Source organism: Hyla sarda, chromosome 4 (genome assembly GCF_029499605.1).
Source record: "Hyla sarda isolate aHylSar1 chromosome 4, aHylSar1.hap1, whole genome shotgun sequence".
In the NCBI taxonomy this organism is placed as follows: domain Eukaryota; kingdom Metazoa; phylum Chordata; class Amphibia; order Anura; family Hylidae; genus Hyla; species Hyla sarda.
Window position 1 is genome coordinate 87,318,229 of NC_079192.1, and position 20,748 is coordinate 87,338,976.

The following is a 20,748-nucleotide window of genomic DNA, read 5'->3' on the forward strand; positions in this document are numbered from 1 at the left end:
CTACTCTATGACTTCCATTCAACGCCCGCGCCTGCTTTATTAATCAGATCAGATAAATCTAAGGAAATAAAATGTAATAGAGAAACCACTTTAAAGCCATCTTTTATATGATTTTTCCTTGAGAATGCGAGTCATTATGCGTATTAAAAAGGAAAATCTGTCCATTTATTGGGTTTCCTGATGTCTTCCATTGCAGACTAACATGCAGGAACAGACATATTGTTCTGGTTGTGTTAAGCAGCGCCCGGTGCTTGCAGTAAATTGCTTTGCTAACACTATATCACACTGGGGACGTAAATGATAGCGGTTTGTCTATATTCCTATACACTTATCTATGCCGTATCTAACAACAGAGCAGACCCAACATGCCTTTGCCTGTGTTAATGATCTCTATCACTCCCTACGTGTCACATTAGTTCAGCGCCTTCCGTCACCTCACATTACTAATTGCCACGGCCGGTTTGGGTGGCTGCGCTGAGAGACAGTCTGGAAGTGCCGAATGACATTTTTATTCTAAATTAGACGACTCTTTCAACATGTCTTGTAATCTATTTTCTGAGAAGACTATTAGTCTATGTCTATGAGTTATGAATTCCCACTATATATAGAGTACAGCTATGATGCATTGGGCCAAACAAAAAGTGCCAGAAACTAATACAAAGCTATGAAATATCTCCAAACTGTGGACCTCTAAATGTTGCAAAACTACGACTCCCAGCATGCCTGGGCAGCCAACGGACCTCCAGCTGTTGCCAAACTACAATTCCCAGCATGCCTGGAAAGCCAACGGACCTCCGCTTGTTGCCAAACTACAATTCCCAGCATGTCCGGACAACCAACAGACATCCTGCTGTTGCAAAACTACAACTACCAGCATGCCCGGACAGCCTTTGGCTGTCCGGGCATGCTGGGAGTTGTAGTTTTGCAATAGCTGGAGGAACACCATTTGGAGACCACTGATCTATGTGACAGCTGTAACAGTTGTGGGAGGTGCTGGAGGACAGTTGACAAGAATCAGACATGGAGGTTACAAACAACAGCGAGCAATCCAATATGATGATGCAGGCTTTGGAAGATCCAGATAGCAAACGGTTAACAGGGGTGTCTAGTTTGCCATCTTTGTTAAAGGGTGTTCCCATCCCATCTAATGGATTTCCGTTCCCTTCGGGTCTGTTGGCCATCGCCTGAGGTGACTGGGAAGTCACAAAAAGCCAATGCGGGTATGCAGAACTCCCATTGATGTTAACGGGAGCCCCGCAAGCTACGCTGTTTACATCACTCCCAGAGTATTGCAGCATACAGTCGATCCCTCAGTCTCTTGTTCAACCCCCTAGGTCAGTGGTCCCCAACCCAGTTCTCAAGGCCCACCAATATTCCTTTTTTTTTTTCAGTTACTCCATTGGGATAGAACAGGGAAAACATCACATCCTGGACTGTTGGTGGACCTAGAGACGTGGATCAGGGACCTCTGCCCTAGGTAGGCCAAAAGTATAAAGTAAAAAGAAGTGTGAGCTTAAGTTTCCACTTGTTTTGTATTCTGGCAGTTTTTGGAATACCGCCACTGCAGTTTTTGAGCCAAAGCCAGAAGTGTATTCAAAAGGAATAGGACATATAAAGGAAGGACTTACACTTCTCCTCCCTTATGGATCCACTTCTGACTTTGGCTCAAAAACTGTATTCCAAAAACTGCCAAAAAATTCCAAAAACTGCCAGAAAAAAAAACAAGTGGAAACTTAGCCTAAAAAAAAAATCTTAAAAAAAAACAAAGGACCACAACTTTAGAGATAGCCATGTGGCCTGCAACAAAGATGAGTCGAGATGCTCTGCAGAGACTATGAAGTGAGCAGCAAGAAGAGCAGATTGAATAGCGACACAAGGGCAGCAATGGTCAGAAGAGGCGTAACTTGGCCCCAATGCAAAATTTGTAATAGGGTCTGTGTTTACCATGTGCCATTCATACTACTAGTGTCTTCTTATAGAGCCTTGGGGCCCCCTCAGTCACAGGGCTCCGGTTTGCCTGCTAACTCTGCACCCTATAGTTACACCCCTGACTGCCAGTTACAGAACCTAAGTACTCGTTACTGAGATCTGCTAAGCTTGTGAATTGCGTAATATCAAAATAATAATAATGATGATGATGATAATAAAAATATTCATTTATTTATTTATTTATATAGCACCAATATATTCCACGTCACTTAACAATTTTGGGGGTACATAAAAAGACAGTCAGACATTACAGAATGTCACTCTTATTTATCAAACAGGAGTGAGGGCGCTGCTCACAAGAGCTTACAGTATATAAGGAAAGGGGTTGAGACAAAAGGCAGATAGTATTTTATTAATACATTGGTCCAGCCATCACAAATAAATAGGGTAGAGCACATAAAGGAGGGTGAACCAGTCACCAGCCAGTCTCTGTGTGTACAGATATAAAGTGCAAAAAATGTAGGGAGACACTGCTGAAAAAACATTGGAGTAAAGCTAGGCTTATATGATGAATCAGTTGGTGCTAGGACCGTGCAGACATTGCAGGCTCCATAGACGGCAATGTCGGCTGAGCGGACAAGTCCATGGTGGAATTTCAGCAGCAGAAAATCTGCAGGATAGGTCCAACGTATCAAATTTATTGATTAAAACCCAGAGAACATGGATACAGCAAACACAGGTGACGCGTTTCAGCTCAAAGGATGAGCCTTTGTCATTCTGGAGATGTTGTTGAATATAGGGAGAAGGGGTAGAATATAGGGAGTGAAAGACAAATCTGAGTCTAGCACAGCGGTTCTCAACCTGTGGGTTGTGACCCCTTTGAGGGTTGAATGAACCTTTCACAGGGGTCGCCTAAGACTATAGGAAAACACATATTTTCAATGGTCTTAGTAACCGAGACACCGCTACTCTATCTGTCTCCAGTAGGGGCGTACTGACTGGCCGGTCCCTTAGGACGTTGTCCAAGGGCCTGGCAGGGTAAAGGGCCTGCCTCTGTTACTGAGGATCCAGGACACTCGTCCTGGATCCCTAAGCAGACAGCGCTGCTTTCTGCTGTATGCGCTGCTCACACACATACAGCAGAAAGCCTCCTCTATGTGTGAGCTGCATCTGCGGCCTACACAGAATGGAGACGTAACCTCTGCCCCTGCTGCGAAGTGCAGGCACCTTTGACGTGACTCATTGGCGCTTGCACTGTGGAGGATGGAAGACGCGCTCCCTGCTGCGAATTGTGGGAGATTTTTTTTTTTTTTGCCAAACTGGGGAGGGGGTTGTTAGGGCTGAGAGGGGGCAATGGACTCTGCTGCCTATACCTAATGTGGGGGAGCTCTGCTGCCTATATCTAATGTGGGTGAACTGCTGCTGCCCCTACCTAATGTGGGGGAATTGCTGCCACCTATACCTAATGTGGGGGAACTGCTGCTGCCTATACCTAATGTGGGGGGAACTGCTGCCTACCGATTCATTCAACAGTAGCAAAATTACAGTTATGAAGTAGTAAAAGAAACAAAGATGTCCAGTGCCCAACTCAGGAATGGTTCTTTATTATAAAGTTATGAGAGACATCACAGGAACACGGTAAATTGTGACGCGTTTCGGCTTTACTTGAAAGCCTTAGTCATACAAAGATTAAACAGATATGAATATGTTTGATGTAATTCACAATTGTATTGTATTCAGTGCATCATTCATGTTATTGTTTGTGGGTGGTCCCGGTGACGCAGCCTGATTTTTGGACTGCGCCACCTGTTCTTCCCATATATAAAAAGATCCACGTGACTAAGGCTTTCAAGTAAAGCCAAAACGCACAATTTACCATATTCCTGTGATGTTATATATAAAAAAAGTTGGGCGCTGAGTTGGGCGCTGGACATCCTTGTTTCTTTCACTAATTTCTGGGACAAAGTCCACATCAGGTCCATGTGCCTGTTGCGGGGTGAGCTGAAACGCACTTTAATTTCTACGGTTATGAAGTAGCAACGGAAATAATTGTATGGTTGGGGATCACCACAACATAAAGAACTGTATTAAAGGGTCGCGGCCTTAGAAAGGTTGATGAGAACCACTGATCTAGCAAAACTCCAAGACAGCGAGTGTGCTGCCCGGGAATTATAGTAGTACCACACACAGAGGTGGAAATGCCAGGGTTAGGTAGATTGGCAAATGGCGAAAACACAATGGGGGGGGGGGGGGGAGGTATTTTTGAACTGTGAAATTCCATGTGCTGTGTTTTTATTTTGCCCATTGACTCGCGCTGAGGTTATCATCTAAGTCTGTACCATTTTCATGTTGTCTGCACTGGCTTCGCCATTTTCGTTTCTGTGGGCTTGTTTGCAGTTGCGCTGGTTGGTGTGCTGGATTTATATTTTGCGTAAATATACTCCAGTGACCTACAGGCGTAGGACTGTGTGTGAGCTTTTCACCATTTTCACAATTTTTTTTCATTATTGTGCTTTATCAAGGCGCCTCCTGTCATTTGCGCAAATTTATGAAGTGACGCGCTGCATGATGAATTTTATGCAAACACACACTTGGCCAGCAGAGTTTGCATTGTGCAAAATTGTGCGCTCATGATAAATTCCCCCCCCCCCAAGAATTTCGGTTTTACATATAGAGAGGAAATTATGTTTGAGACAGCCCCCCCATACAATACTAGTGCAGTGTTCCCAAGCAATGTGCCTCTAGCTGTCGCAAAACTACAACTCCCAGCATGCCCGGCTGTCTGAGCATGCTGGGATTTGTAGTTTTGTGACAGATGGAGGCACCCTGGTTGGGAAACACTGCACTAGTGTTGTGTGGGGGGCTGTAGGAGACTTTTCCGAGCCCAAGTGACCATACAATGTAGTCGGTGGTGGGGGGGACGATCCCATTAATGTAACGTGAATAGCGTCTGGGCCCGGTTCACTCTGCGTTTAATGTACACATTTTTATACTCTTGTATTCATAACATTCCTATGTATCTATGTATCTTTGGTATAAGTCTTATACCTTTTTTTTTCAGAATAGAATTGCGTAGTAGTCGGCTCGACCATATCCAGCAAAAAAAAAAAAAAAATATATATATATATATATATATATATATATATATATATACACGTTGTTCTATGTAATAGAACTCTCAAAACTTTATGCAGAAGCTTTTTAAGCAAAGACCACGGGGGAGATTTATCAAAACCTGTGCAGAGGAAGAGTAGTGCAGATGTCCATAGCAACCAATCAGATTTCTTCTTTCATTTTTAAAGAGGTCTGTGAAAAATGAAAGAAGAGATCTGATTGGTTGCTATGGGCAACTGCACCACTCTTTCTCTGCACAGGTTTTGATAAATCTCCCCCTATAGAATTATTTTTAGATTTCTTCTTGCTGTCATTGTTTCCTCCTCATAGTGTTATATGACTGTTCCCTCCCATCCATCCCTATGAGGACACATGTCCGCTCCTCTGTGACCTCATTCCGCAGTCACAGCCACATTCATTTACACACGTACGCACACCAATACACGGCCTACAGCACCACCTGCTGGCGGATGATCGTAATTACAACCACAGCCATGAACCAGCTGCCCGTAACAAAGATGGCGGCTGCTCTGTTGGTGTGACGCCGGATAATGACGTAGCGGAGAGCGACTACAGGAAGAAAGTGAAGCAGGTGGAGGAGAAAGAAGCTTAAGATCGGCGGTGACCTGGCGGTGCAGGGACAAAGGTTAGGCCTGAGGGGGTGGGTTCCGGGTGAGATTATGGGGGACTGATATTGTGGAGAGGTGTGTGGGGTTTTGGGGTGTCTCTGGTATATGAAAGTCCATATGGCGGTGTTTTGCAAACAATGTGTCCAGCTGTTGCAAAACTACAGCTCCCAGCATGCCCGGACAGCCTTCGGCTGTCCGGGCATGCTGGGAGTTGTAGTTTTACAACAGCTGGAGACACACTGTTTGCAAAACACTGAGTTATGGTGTAATGTATTGTCAGACCCAGAGGAGGGCGCTGCAGGGGGTTAATGGTGCTGAATATGATGAAGGGTGTGCTGTACCCCACAATGGTTGCTGACCTCCAATTTGAGAAGCAACACTTTATTATTTTGCCTATCATGGAAGTTAATAAAGTCACATGACTTTTGTGGTTTTGCGTAACATGGCAACTTTGTTCACACGATGACTAGGAACTAGGGCCAACGTGTGCGACCCAGCGTGTCCCCGGCTGACTTTACATCCATAGCACCGTAAAGTGGTGTCGCCATAGAATGAAACATTAAAGTAACGGCGACGTCCTCTGCGGACGTAATGTCCAAGGGACTGTCAAGTGACGCCACCATAGAAATAAACATAACTGCAACGTCTGATGGAGGCCAACGTGTGTCCCCTGCAAGTGTCCTATCTATAGAACTGTCAAGTGACGCCACCATAGAAATAAACGTAACTGCAACGTCTGATGGAGGCCAACGTGTGTCCCCTGCAAGTGTCCTATCTATAGAACTGTCAAGTGAGGCCGCTATAGAAATAAACGTAACCGCGACGTCTGGAAGCCAACGTGTCCCCCCTGCAGACGTAACATCTATAGGACTGTCAAGTGATGCCGCTATAGGAATAATGGTAAAAGTGGCGTCTGGTGGAGGCAAACGTGTGTAACTCAGGGCATCCCCTGCAGTCGTTACATCCTATAGGACTGTCAAGTGGCGCCGCCATAGAAATAATCGTAAACGTACCCGCCATGTATGATGGAGGCAAATACAAGGAAAACAAGACAAGGCTAGTGATGTTTGAATCCAGTCTCCTGGCTTTGTATAGAACCACATGAATACGTGAGGTGGCAACATCGCAGACAGGGGACAATGTGGAATTTTAGTGGTGTGAACGTACCCTAAGGCTCCTTTCATGCCGCATTTGTTGTGCCCTTTAGCCGTATATTGGAATACTCCACTACCCAAGAGCAGTAAGGGGCCATATGACAAAAATAATCAAACCCCAGGGCCGAAGCCCAAGGTAAAACACCCCTATTTAGACAACCCCTAAAATGTTACTTTTAATGCGGTTAATGTTAAAAAGTTTTCTTCCCAGAAAAAAATCTACACTGTTCAAAAAAATAAAGGGAACACTAAGATACATCCTAGATCTGAATGAATGAACTAATCGTATGAAATACTTTCATCTTTACGTATGACCTCCCTACAATGCCTGGGCATGCTCCTGATGAGGTGGCAGTCTCCTGCACAGTCTGTGGTGCAACGTGGCGTTGGTGGATGGAGCGAGACATGATGTCCCAGATGTGCTCAATCGGATTCAGGTCTGGGGAACGGGCAGGCCAGTCCATAGCATCAATGCCTTCCTCTTGCAGGAGCTGCTGATACACTCCAGTCACATGAGGTCTAGCATTGTCTTGCATTAGGAGGAACCCAGGGCCAACCGCATCAGCATATGGTCTCACAAGGGGTCTGAGGATCTCATCTCGGTACCTAATGGCTGTCAGGCTATCTCTGGCAAGCACATGGAGGGCTGTGCGGCCCCCCAAAGAAATGCCACCCCACACCATTACTGACCAACCATCAAACCGGTCATGGTGGAGGATGTTGCAGACAGCAGAACATTCTCCACTGCGTCTCCAGACTCTGCTCTGTCTGTCATTCATCTGTGAAGAGCACAGGGCACCAGTGGCGAATTTGCCAATCTTGGTGTTCTCTGGCAAATGCCAAAGGTCCTGCATGGTGTTGGGCTGTTAGCACATCCCCCACCTGTGGACGTCGGGCCCTCATACCACTCTCAGGGAGTCTTTTTTTTGACCCTTTGAGTGGACACATGTAGATTTGTGGCCTGCTGGAGGTCATTTTGCAGGGCTCTGGCAGTTCTCCTCCTGTTCCTCCCTGCACAAAGGCAGAGGTAGAGGTCCTGCTGCTGGATTCTTGCCCTCCTACGGCCTCCTCCATGTCTTCTGATGTACTGGCCTGTCTGCTGGTAGCGCCTCCGTGCTCTGGACACTACACTGACAGACACAGCAAACATTCTTACCACAGCTCGCATTGATGTGCCATCCTGGATGAACTGCACTTCCTGAGCCACTTGTGTGGGTTGTAGACTCCGTCTCATGCTACCACTAGAGTGAAATCACCGCCAGCATTCAAAAGTGATCAAAACATCAGCCAGGATGTGAAATTGTCAATCAGTGTTGCTTCCTGAGTGGACAGTGTGATTTCACAGAAGTGTGATTGACTTGGAGAGTTGTTGTGTTGTTTGTGTTCCCTTTTTTTTGAGCAGTGTATTTGTGTGTTTTTTTCTTATTTTCGGAGAACTTCTTTCAGTGTGGTACGGTTGCCTTGACAACTGTACTGCCCAACAAGGGCTTCATTTCCCCCATGCAAAAAATTGAACATTGTGCAGGTTCACAACTCACTTACACTTAAAAGAATAATAGTATACTGTGTGGTATCCTTATTATTTTATTATTATCATTATTATTTTATTATTATTTATTAATTTTATATATATTTATTATAATTTTTTTTTTTTTTTTTTTTATGGAAGTCTGGACACTATAAAATAGTTTGTAAAACCTTAGGCTCCATATATACTGCTGTATACAGATGAGTAATATAGACTGCTATGGGCACGCATTGTGCCTCCAATTATATACCCGGGTGCAGTAACCAATATGGATTGTTCCAGCACATCTTCCTTGTCCTGTATTCTTCCTTTTCAATTGCATTGTCTCTTGGTCAAAGTGCAGCGTCTTCCAGATCTGCAAGATAAAGTGGAATCCCACAAGATCAAAAGCAGAGAATGTCAAGTACGTGTTATAGAGGACGGAGTACGTAGAGCAGTGGTCTCCAAACTGTGGACCTTCAGCAGTTGCAAATCTACAACTCACAACATGTCCGGACAGCCAACGGCTGTCCGGGCATGCTGAGAGTTGTAGTTTTGCAACAGCTGGATGCCCGTTAGATTTCCAGGCATGCTGAGAGTTGTAGCTTTGCAATAGCTGGAGGTCCGATAGATGTCCGGGCATGCTGAGAGTTGTGGTTTTGCAACAGCTGGAGGTCTGTTAGATGTCTGGGCATGCTGAGAGTTGTAGTTTTGCAACAGCTGGAGGTCTGTTAGATGTCTGGGCATGCTGAGAGTTGTAGTTTTGCAACAGCTGGAGGTCTGTTAGATGTCTGGGCATGCTGAGAGTTGTAGTTTTGCAATAGCTGGAGGTCCGTTGGATGTCGGGGCATGCTGAGAGTTGTAGTTTTGTGGAGATTCACAGTTTGGAGGCCACTGGTATAGAGTTATTTTAGAATATTTTGTGTTAAAGTTATCATTCTGATCAGGTTATGGCGCTACAGTGACATTTGGTCGCCATATTGCACCTATAATTTGCAACGCAACTACAGCGCAAAAATTCAAACCTGTTGGATTTTGGGTCATAAATCACCAACGACTTCACCAACATGGGCGTCAATGTTAGTCGTGTGCCAATGCCACCTGTTGTGCAATAGCATGTCGTAGACCAGTCACATGCAGTGTAGCCCTGGCCTTATGGCTTCAAGGATTAATTACCGAAAAAATCTTTAATGGGAATCGTTGTTGGCGATTTCCATAATCAATTCATTGGTTGTTAGGGGACGGGGCCAAGTCTACCTACTATTGTTACTACTTTCCCTCCCTTTTTTGCCCCTAAATGTCCTCCTCAGTTTCCCCTTTTTGAAGATCCTGCTGGCCTGCACCATCTGCGGCCTACCTCTAGCTCTGAGATCGCAGCCTGGAGCTCAGTCCGAAAGCCGGCGCCTCCTCCTTGTCCTCGGTGCCTCCGGTGACAAGAAGCCAACAGTCCTAACTTTGCGGACGCCCCCCTGTCCGGCCAGAAGCTCCGTTCTTCATCCTCTGTGCAGTGACAGATCTTCCTGGTGCAGGGAGGAGGGCGGCCATCACTAAGGTTTGTGAATGGCTCCTCTGCAGTGAGGCTCATAGGTTAAAGAGGTACTGTGGTGGAAAACACTTTTATTTATTTATTGTTTTTTAAATCAGCTGGTGTCAGAAAGTTTTATACAGATTTATATATTATGAATTCGGGTAGAAAAACAGACATGGTGCACATCTACAATCTTGTATAATGATCTGATTGCTTCTCAGCATAATATCAAAAACTAACAGATTGTTAGTATACATTTTTGATCAAAAAGTACAAGCCCACTCGCCACGTCAAGGCCACCTATTTAGAGTGGGTCCCTAACGTCCCGAGCATAAAATGGCACAGCACCGGGCGGCGACCACCATCGTGATTTCTATCCTTTCTTTTTTTTTTTTGAACATGTGCTGCACTCTTCCCCACCCCCTCAGCCCAAACCTATATAGGTGGTAATTAGCCACACAAGGGCCATTCCATTCCTAGCAGCCTCCCAGTCTGACTGGGAGAGCAAGGTAAGTGAGCCATTACACCTTGTTCACACTGGTGTGGTGCGGGGCGGCGTCCGTTGCTGCCGTGGCGCCGTGTCTGTGGGGGGGTGCGGCCCATAGACTGGTTTGAGAGGCATTGGGGCCGCTCTGCCAGTGGGTCGCTCCCCCCCCCCCCGTGGGCACTGGTGTCGCGGCTGTGGTGGTCGCCGCCCGGTGCTACGCCAATTTATGCTAGGGACCTTAGGGACCCACTCTAAATAGGTGGCCTTGACGTGGCGAGTGGGCTTGTACTTTTTGATCAAAAATGTATACTAACAACCTGTTAGTTTTTGATATTATGCTGAGAAGCAATCAGATCATTATACAAGATTGTAGATGTGCACCATGTCTGTTTTCTACTCGAATTCAGATTTATATATTACTTCTACAAAAAATTATTTATCCTTCCAGTACTTTTTAGCAACTGTATGCTACAGAGCTTTTCTTTTTTAATTTTTTTGCCTCGTCCACAGTAGGGATGTAAGAAAAAATCGATTCTCGCGATAATCGCGATTTTTCATTTGCCGATACAGAATCGATTCAAAATATTTTTGAATCGATTCTTTTAGGGATGTGGAATTTTTAATAAAACGCACTTTATCTTACCTGCCAACGAGCCCCCGGTGCTCCGGTACAGGTGTTCGGTCCCCGGGCTGTATTCTTCTTACTTCCTGTTAGTCCGGCACGTCACATGGAGCTTCAGCCTATCACTGGCCGCAGCGATGTCCCGCCTCCGCTGGTGATAGGCTGAAGCTCCATGTGACGTGCCGGACTAACAGGAAGTAAGAAGAATACAGCCCGGGGACCGAACACCTGTACCGGAGCTCCGCGGGCTCGTTGGCAGGTAAGAGAAAGTGTGTTTTATTTTATTTTGCAGCCCGGACGGGATAACATGAGAAAAGTGAGCACCGGAGTACTAGATCGCCGCTGTCAAAGCTGACAGCGGCGTCTATTGGGATCTATGAATGCTCCCAGGTGGGCGATATATCGCGATGTATCGTCACCTAGACGGTATCGCGATATATCGGGATATATCGAATCGCCACACTGGTATCGCGATTCGAATCGAATCGCCAAATTCTTGGCGATTCACACCCCTAGTCCACAGTGCTCTCTGCTGACACCTGATGCCGTATCAGGAACTGTCCAGAGCAGGAGAAAATCCACATAACAAACCTCTCCTGCTCTGGACAGTTCCTGACACGGACAGAGGTGTCAGCAGAGAGCACTGTGGACAAGACAAAAAATAAATTCAAAATGAAAAGCATTTCCTCTGTGGCATCGAGCTGCAAAAAAGTACTTCAAGGGTAAAGATTTTTTTTTATAGAAGTAATTTACAAATCTGTTGAACTTTCTGTCACCAGTTCATAAAAAAAGAGAAAAAAATTCCTCCGGAGTACCCCTTTTAACCCTTCAAGTCCTGTCCCCTGTCTCAACCTTCAGTTGCTTTCTCATCTCTTGCCCCCTGTTAACCCTTCAGGTTCTGTCCCGTCTCCTTTTCTCCTGTCAACTCTTCATGGTGTGGTGCCCACTTCCTCCCGTTAACCCTTCCCTGGTCCCCTAACCAGTTTTTTATTCTTTTTTAAATCATATTAATCAACTAATGGAACCAATATTCGTCCAACGTATCGATTTTATACAAATAATTGCTAGCCCTAGTTAAATGGGCAATGCCATGATCCCCAGAGAGTATATTGGCTCTGCAACTGCACTGCCCAATGTGCGTTACCATATGTCTAAGCCCATTGGCAGCAGGTCAGACACTTGTCATGGTTTCCATTTTTAGAGGGACTATGACAATTGGGATGAATCTCATTGACCTATGATAGGTCTTACTTATGTTCATGGAGTAGAATAGCAGAATGGGCAGTACTATTCTACCAATGTGGTGTAACGGAGCTGTCATGTCCTTATGATGCCCAACCCTACTGTCAAATAATCCACCATATGCATGACACTCTGATGTCACTCCGTCCCCATTCAGGACTACAGGAACATTAGGACACTTATGTAGAGTTTTTTTTTTTTTTTTTTTGTACCCAACTTATCCAGGTCTCCATTATTAAAGGGGTACTCTGGTACTCTTTTTTTATTTTTTATTTTATTTTTATTTTGTTTAATCATCTGGTGCCAGAAAGTTAAACAGATTTATAAATTACTTCTATTAAAAAATCTTAATCCTTCCAGTTCTTATTAGCTGCTGAATACTACAGAGGAAATTCTTTTCTTTTTGGAACACAGAGCTCTCTGCTGACATCACAAACACAGTGCTCTCTGCTGACATCTCTGTTCATTTTAAGAACTGTTCATAGTAGGAGAAAATCCCCATAGAAAACATATGCTGCTCTGGACAGAAATGTCAGCAGAGAGCACTGCGCTCGTGATGTCAGCAGAGAGCTCTGTGTTCCAAAAAGAAAATAATTTCCTCTGTAGTATTCAGAAGCTAATAAGTACTTGAAGGTTTAAGATTTTTTAATAGAAGTCATTTACAAATCTGTTTAACTTTCTGGCACCAGTTGATTTAAAAATAAAAAAGTTTTCCACCTGGAGTACCCCTGTAAATACCGCTTGAGCTGCGCCGTGAGGACAAGTGGGGATGGCGGCCTTATGGTCACCTTATTTATTCTCCTTACAATCAATAGGACCGACGCTTCTGCTATTGATTTTTGGGGTTTTCTCAGCATGTGGTTGTAAAAAAAATAAAAGAACGTAATCCGGCTGAGCACGTTCACATCCTCTCTGTCGATAAGATGCTGCGTCATTCTTCAATTAATCCTTTTATCCAGGCGCAGGATGTGTTTATCACAACTCTTATTTATTGTGTCCCTAAGTAGTTTACAAGACAAGATCTGGAAAGTTGAGTGACCTGCACCATAGAGCCGAGGTCTCCATAACGTGGAGCTCCAGCTGTTGCAAAACTACAACTCCCAGCATGCCCCGACAGCCGTTGGCTGTCGGGGCATGCTGGGAGTTGTAGTTTTGCAACAGCTGGCGGTCCACTGTTTGGAGACCGCTGGCATATGGCTGGTCATCCGGCTTTACCAGGCTCTGACGTGACAAATCTGCTTAGCTGTGCGCACATATTGCTTTCCTAGCTAGACTAAAATTAGCTGTACGATATGGAAGAAGTAATGACGGCCATATTAGTTCTCATCTGGCATTGCTAGAAATAGACTAAAGAGGCCCTCCGGCCACAGGCATTACTTCTAATGGGTTGTATAGGACATGGCAGAGGTAAGACATATCAGAATGGGTGTTATATATATATATATAAAAAATAGAATTTCCTCCCCCTATATAATGTAAGGCTGGATCCTCAGTGTATATAGGGTTATATAAATTGTAATTTTGTTTCATGTTCATTGTTCTGCATTTGTGTTTTATATGTAAATTACTCCCTTATCGTATGTACAGCACCTAAGGGCTCTAAGAAAAATAAATAATAATAATAATGCCCACTGTTGACACTTATGTGTCTTTTACAGGACTTTTGGAGGATGACCCACATCGGAGCAGTAGCCGCCATTGCGGTGGCTTTGACTGCTGCAGCCCTGCTTTCAGCCATACACAAGATAGAGGAAGGACACATCGGGGTCTACTATAGGTAAGAGCACTTCTGGGCAGGGGCCGTACCTAGAGCATTTGGCACCCGCGGCGGACCCTTTGTTTGGCACCCCCCCCCCCCCCCACACACACACACGCACCCCCCTTAATTACACAGTTGGGCGGACTGACAACACTCGGGGCCCCTGGAACAAAAAAAAAGGCAAGGGCCCCTGCTAGGCTCAGCAGCTCGTCAATCTTCTGCCACGCTCCTATTCCACCCAAATCCCATACACAATGAATTGATAGGTAAATTTCTATTACCAATAATACTGGTATACAAGGAGTAAATATATACCACCACACAATAACTGGATAATACCGCCATACTGTACTTAATAAAACCACTATATACAGACCAGTATACTATACAGGATCTGTATACAATATAAGTGATTATATACAGGACCATATGGCGGTAGATATCAGCTGTACACAGGATGTGTATACCATATAAGTGATTACAGTTACATTTTGGGACTCACAATTACATCTTTTCTGATCAGCGGCGTCCTCTTTCCTTTTCTTCTCTGTCCGGATAAGACCGCCATGTGGATCTCTTAACATCTGCAGGAAAAATGTCAGACTCTGCATATATTCAGTGCCCTCCTCTACACAATCTTTCCATCTATAGGCCCACAAACTGTAATAATGCCCTCCTTGGTGTCCTGCACAGTAAAAGGGCAGGTAGGTGGGTAGCCAGGTAACCCCCTCTTTCCCATAGGTATATGCAGAGCTACGCTACACCCCCCCCTCTTTCCCATAGGTATTTGCAGAGTTACACTCCCCCCCCCCCCTCTTTCCCATAGGTATATGCAGAGCTACACCCCCCCTCTTTCCCATAGGTATATGCAGGGTTACCCCCCTCTTTCCCATTGGTATATGCAGAGCTACCCCCCTCTTTCCCATATGTATATGTGGAGCTACACCCCCCTTCCTCATAGGTATATGCAGAGCTACACCCCTCCCCTCTTTCCCATAGGTATATGCAGAGCTACACCCCACCCTTCCCCATAGGTATATGCAGAACACCCCCCTCTCCCTCCCTTCCCTATAGGTATATGCAGAGCACTCCCCCCCCCTTCCCTATAGGTATATGCAGAGCACTCCCCCCCCCTTCCCTATAGGTATATGCAGAGCACCCCCCCTTCCCTATAGGTATATGCAGAGCACCCCTCCTCTCCCACCCCCTTCCCTATAGGTATATGCAGAGCACCCCCCCTCCCCCCCCCTTCCCTATAGGTATATGCAGAGCACCCCCCCTCCCCCCCCCCTTCGCCATAGGTATATGCAGAGCACCCCACCCTCTCCCCCCTTCCCTATAGGTATATGCAGAGCACCCCACCCTCTCCCCCATTCCCTATAGGTATATGCAGAGCATCCCCCTCTCTCCCCCTTCCCTATAGGTATATGCAGAGCACTCCCCCCCCCCCCTTCCCTATAGGTATATGCAGAGCACTCCCCCCCCCCCCCCCTTCCCTATAGGTATATGCAGAGTACTCCACCCCCCCCCTTCCCTATAGGTATATGCAGAGCACCCCCCCCGCCCTCTCCCCCCCTTCCCAGGGTTAAAAAAAATAAAATAAAAAAAGCATGCTCACCTGATATCCCACGCAGCGATCTCCTCAGCTGCAGGGCCCGCGTCTTCTCCCCTCCACGGTACAGGCGCCAATGAGTGACGTCACCGGCGCCTGTACTGCGTGGGGGCGGAGGTCACGTCTCCTCTGTGTAAGCTGCAGATGCGGCTCACACAGAGTAGACACCTTCTCCTGTACGTGCGTGTATCGCGCATACATTAGAATGTTACGCTGTCTGCTGGGGATCTGGAACGAGCGTCCTGGACCTCAGCAGTGGCGGGTCAGTCCGCCCCTGGCACCCCCCTTGAGTGGCACCCGGGGCGGGCCGCGCCCCCCCCCCTTTGGTATGACACTGGTACGCCAGTCCTAATTTCTGTCAGGTGCAGTGTGGTTTTGTGCTGATCCACATCTTCTTTCCAACCTACACAAAGATGTCTGCCAGTAGGCGGGAGTTGATATCATGTGATGATTTATGATCCTCTCCTTCCTAATAACGCTTTACCCAACAGAACAGAAATCTGAACTGGAAATGTTCTCATCTTAAAGGGGGTACTCCGGTGGAAAACCTTGTTTTTTTTATTTTTTTTTTATAAATCAACTGGTGCCAGAAAGTTAAACAGATTTGTGATTACTTCTATTAAAAAAATCTTAGTCCTTCTAGTACTTATCAGTTGCTGTTATGATCCACAGGAAGTTCTTTTCTTTTTGAAATTCCTTTCCTGACCACAGTGCTCTCTGCTGACATCTGTCAGGAACTGTCCAGAGCAGAATAGGTTTTCTATGGGGATTTGCTCCAACTCTGGACAAAAATGGACAGCGGTGTCAGAAGAGAGCACTGTGGTCAGACAGAAAGGAAATTCAAAAAGAAAATAACTTCCTGTGGATCATAACAGCAGCTGATAAGTACTGAAAGGATTACGATTTTTTTTAATAGAAGTAATTTACAAATCTGTTTAACTTTTTGGCACCAGTTGATTTAAAAAAAAAATGTTTTCCACCAGAGTACCCCTTTAACATCTCAGTAGTGCAGCCTCAGGCTTTGGACCTCTATCTAAGAAGAGAAATACCGGTAATTTAGTAAAATATTCACATCAAGGAGGTCACCCCAAGATTTGAACATGTCATCTCCTATGCACAGAATAATCTGACTGTTGGGATCATAAAAAATACATCCTTTGTCCCCAAAGTGAATGAAGGAAGTGGCTATGCTGGTGGTCTCCAAACTATAGACCTCCGGGTGTTGCAAAACGACAACCTCCAGCATGCCCGGACAGCCACTGGCTGTCCGAACATGCTGGGGGTTCTAGTTTTGTAACAACTGGAGGTCCACAGATTGGAAACCGCTGGTCCATGCTTTACCCCTGCTCCATTTACTTGACAGACAAGGTTGATGGGGGCCCTGCTAGTCGCTCCTCCACCGGTCAGATACTTATGACCTCTCCTGTAGATAGGTGATGAGTTATAATCTTGGAATAACCCTTTTAAAGGGGCTGGCCCCTTTTTTAACATGATTTTTGAGAAACCTTCGCTCTGAGTATAATATGTGACTTATACATGGTGACTCCTATGCGGCCCTTCTTCTCTCCACTCCGGTGGAATATATATTTTCAAATTTTTTTTTTTTTTAATCAACTGGTGCCAGAAAGTTAAACAGATTTGTAAATGACTTCTATTAAAAAAATATTTATCCTTCTAGTACTTTTTAGCAGCTGTATGCTACAGAGGAAATTCTTTTCTTTTTGAATTTCTTTTTTTGTGTTGTCCGCAGTGCTCTCTGCTGACACCTGATGCCCCTATCAGAAACTGTCCAGAGCAGGAGAAAATCCCCATAGCAAACCTATGCTGCTCTGGACAGTTCATGACACGGACAGAGGTGTCAGCAGAGAGCACTGTGGACAAGACAAAAAAGAAATTCAAAAAGCAAAGAATTTCCTCTGTAGCATACAGCTGCTAAGAAGTACTGGAAGGATAAAGATTTTTTTTTAATAGAAGTAATTTACAAATCTGTTTAACTTTCTGGCACCAGTTCATTTAAAAATAAAAAATTAAATAAAAAGGTTTTCCACCGGAGTACCCCTTGAATGATTAACCCCTTTGATCTGGGTAAGACGATCATGACGGATGTGCCTTCTAAAGCCTCCTTTGCTTGGCTGCCATCAACAGGGGAAGTAGCAAACAGTGACTGTCCAAATGAACAACCGTCCATGTACGTTTACTAAAGCCATAGGTAATGATATGCACCGGCTGGACACGAGGGCTCGTAAATGGGGGTTACTGGTGCCTATATTTTTTTTAACAGGACATGACCTTGGTCCCACACCTGGCAGAACATCCAGGAAGCCCCATAAAATGTTACCATTTCAATGATATATCATTTATTTTCTCTCTTTACTCCTGGTTGTCCTGAAACAGTTAACATTGTTCTTCTCTTCTAGTCAGGTGTCATAAACAGTGCGGGGGGAATAGATTTACAGCTCAGATCCGGCAGGATATTGGCCGGGGTTCTTCACTTTCTGGCATGACATGTAACACATCCAAGAAGATGCTGTCATTATTTGCCCTCATTTGCATGTCCTCAAACAAAGCTAAAATAACAGTGGTGCGGCCAGAGGAGTAGTGAGGACTATACGTGACAGCCGTAAATCATGGCTAACCTCACCCAACGATGGAGGGATGGAATTTACAAAGGCCGCAGCCAAACTAAATGGAAAAACGAAGCAACTAAGTGACATAGAAGTCGCCTTTGTGTAGTAGTGATATTCGGAAATATGAAGATCTGGAGTTTGTTTTTTGTTTTGAAGCTTTCTAATATTTTAGTGAACTGCATGCATCACTCATATAGCCTTACTATCAAAGTGGATACTACCTGGACCAGTGTTTCCCAACCAGGGTGCCTCCAGGTGTTGCAAAACTACAACTCCCAGCATGCCTGGACAGCCGTTGGCTGTCCAGGCATGCTGGGAGTTGTTGTTTTGCAACACCTGGAGACACCCTGGTTGGGAAACAGTGCCCTGGACCATGGTACTTTCGGACACTCTCTGCAACACATCTCGTTTCAGGACAATGCAGAAGTTTCCTGCACAGGAGGTGACAAGGAGTGCGTCTAAGCAAGGAAAATCTGTGGAAGCTTTGCATTGCTTGAGGAGGACCCGTCGCCATCACAAAAAATTTTGATTTTTTTTTAATTTTTTTTTCATAGTCTAGGGTGCCCTGATCACACACCTTTTTACAGTTTCTTGATACACCCTCTTCCTGAGATACGCTGCTCAAAAAAAATAAAGGGAAGACTTAAACAACACATTGTAACTCCAAGTCAGACACTTCTGTGAAATCACACTGTCCACTCAGGAAGAAACACTGATTGACAATCAGTTTCACATGCTGTTGTGCAAATGGAACAGACAACAGGTGGAAATTATAGGTAATTAGCAAAACACCCCCAATAAATGAGTGGTTATGCAGGTGGTGACCACAGACCACTTCTCAGTTCCTATGCTTCCTGACTGATGTTTTAGTCACTTTTGAATGGTGGCGGTGCTTTTACTCTAGTGGTAGCATGAGACGGAGTCTACAACCCAAACAGGTGGCTCAGGTAGTGCAGCTCATCCAGGATGGCACATCAGTGTGAGCTGGGGCAAGAAGGTTTGCTGTGTCTGTCAGCATAGTGTCCAGAGTATGGAGGCGCTACCAGGAGACAGGCTAGTACATCAGGACATGTGGAGGAGGGCAACAACCCAGCAGCAAGACCGCTACCTCCGCCTTTGTGCAAGGAGGAGCACTGCCACAGCCCTGCATATTGACCTCCAGTAGGCCACAAATGTGCATCTGTCCACTCAAACGGTCAGAAACAGACTACATGAGGGTGGTATGAGGGTCCGACATCCACAGGTGGGGGATGTGCTTACAGCCCAACGCCCTGCAGGATGTTTGGCATTTGCCAGGGAACATAAAGATTGGCAAATTCACCACGGGCACCCTGTGCTCTTCACAGCTGAAAGCAGGTTCACACTGAGCACATGTGACAGTCTGGAGACACCGTGGAGAACGTTCTGCTGCCTGCAACATCCTCCAGCATGACTGGTTTGGCAGTGGGTCAGTAATGGTGTGGGGTGGCATTTCTTTTGGGGCCCTCCATGTGCTTGCCAGAGGTAGCCTGACTGCCATTAGGTACTGAGACAAGATCCTCAGACCCCTTGTGAGACCATATGCTGGTGCGGATGGCCCTGGGTTCCTCCTAATGCAAGACAATGCTAGATCTCATGTGGCTGGAGTGTGTCAGCAGTTTCTGCAAGAGTAAGGCATTGATGCTATGGACTGGCCCGCCCGTCCCCCAGACCTGAATCCGATTGAGCACATCTGGGACATCATGTCTCGCTCCATACACCAACGCCACGTTGCACCACAGACTGTCCAGGAGTTGGCGGGTGCTTTATTCCAGGTCTGGGAGGTGTAAGGATATTCCTTCTTGGGGATAGCTCTGGGATCATCCTGGACACTGCCACGGGACACGTTTCCTCTCAATAAATTGGCAGACAACTGTTATTCATGCAAGTCTGGCACCTTGCCAGCTTTATTTAGACAGGTTGCAGGAAAACACAAACATAACGCAGGAACAAAATAAAATTCTAGGCCGTCTGGTCACTGACTACACATATCAGCATACCCTGACTAATAACTGGTGAGCTACCCTCAGCCAGTTAAACATGTGACTCCTGCAACCTGCTACTCACAGTTCACACCACTTCTTGGACCACTCACAGCTCCGACTGTGTGTTTCGTCAACAGGGCCCGTGTCTACCCCTTACAGCCAGCCTGCTGTTTCCTAGGGAGAGCCAAGATTACATTGAATCTCTTCCTTATAAAGAACTCCCCTCTCTGCTGCCTCATTCATTAGGCCCCAGGTGGAGGTTTCTCCAGAATGAGCAGAGGAAATACACCCTTTCCTTGCCACAGTATCACAGAGGATATCCCTCAGGAGACCATTCACCACCTCATCAGGAGCATGCCCAGGCATGGTAGGGAGGTCATACGGGCACGTGGAGGCCACACACACTACTGATACTCATTTTGACTTGTTTTAAGGACATTACCTCAAAGTTGGATCAGCCTGTAGGGTGGTTTTCCACTTTGATTTTGAGTGTGACTCTATATCCAGACCTCCATGGGTTGATTAATTTGATTTA

General features: G+C 45.7%; 1 protein-coding gene across 2 annotated transcripts in view; it reads left to right on the top strand.

Moving 5' to 3' along the window:
- The first annotated feature begins 1,457 nt into the window (after positions 1-1,457).
- The window catches only part of ERLIN2 (ER lipid raft associated 2), a 47,142-nt gene continuing 27,851 nt past the window's right edge, over positions 1,458-20,748 (top strand). The window contains exons 1-2 of one of the 2 annotated variants that reach the window (XM_056571525.1): positions 1,458-1,477; positions 13,871-13,989. In XM_056571525.1, coding sequence (XP_056427500.1) covers positions 13,883-13,989 — 107 coding nt within the window. In that variant the 5' untranslated portion in view covers positions 1,458-1,477; positions 13,871-13,882. Of the gene's footprint in view, positions 1,478-5,361; positions 5,690-13,870; positions 13,990-20,748 lie in introns of those variants that run through there. The other variant, XM_056571524.1, reaches the window with a different exon arrangement.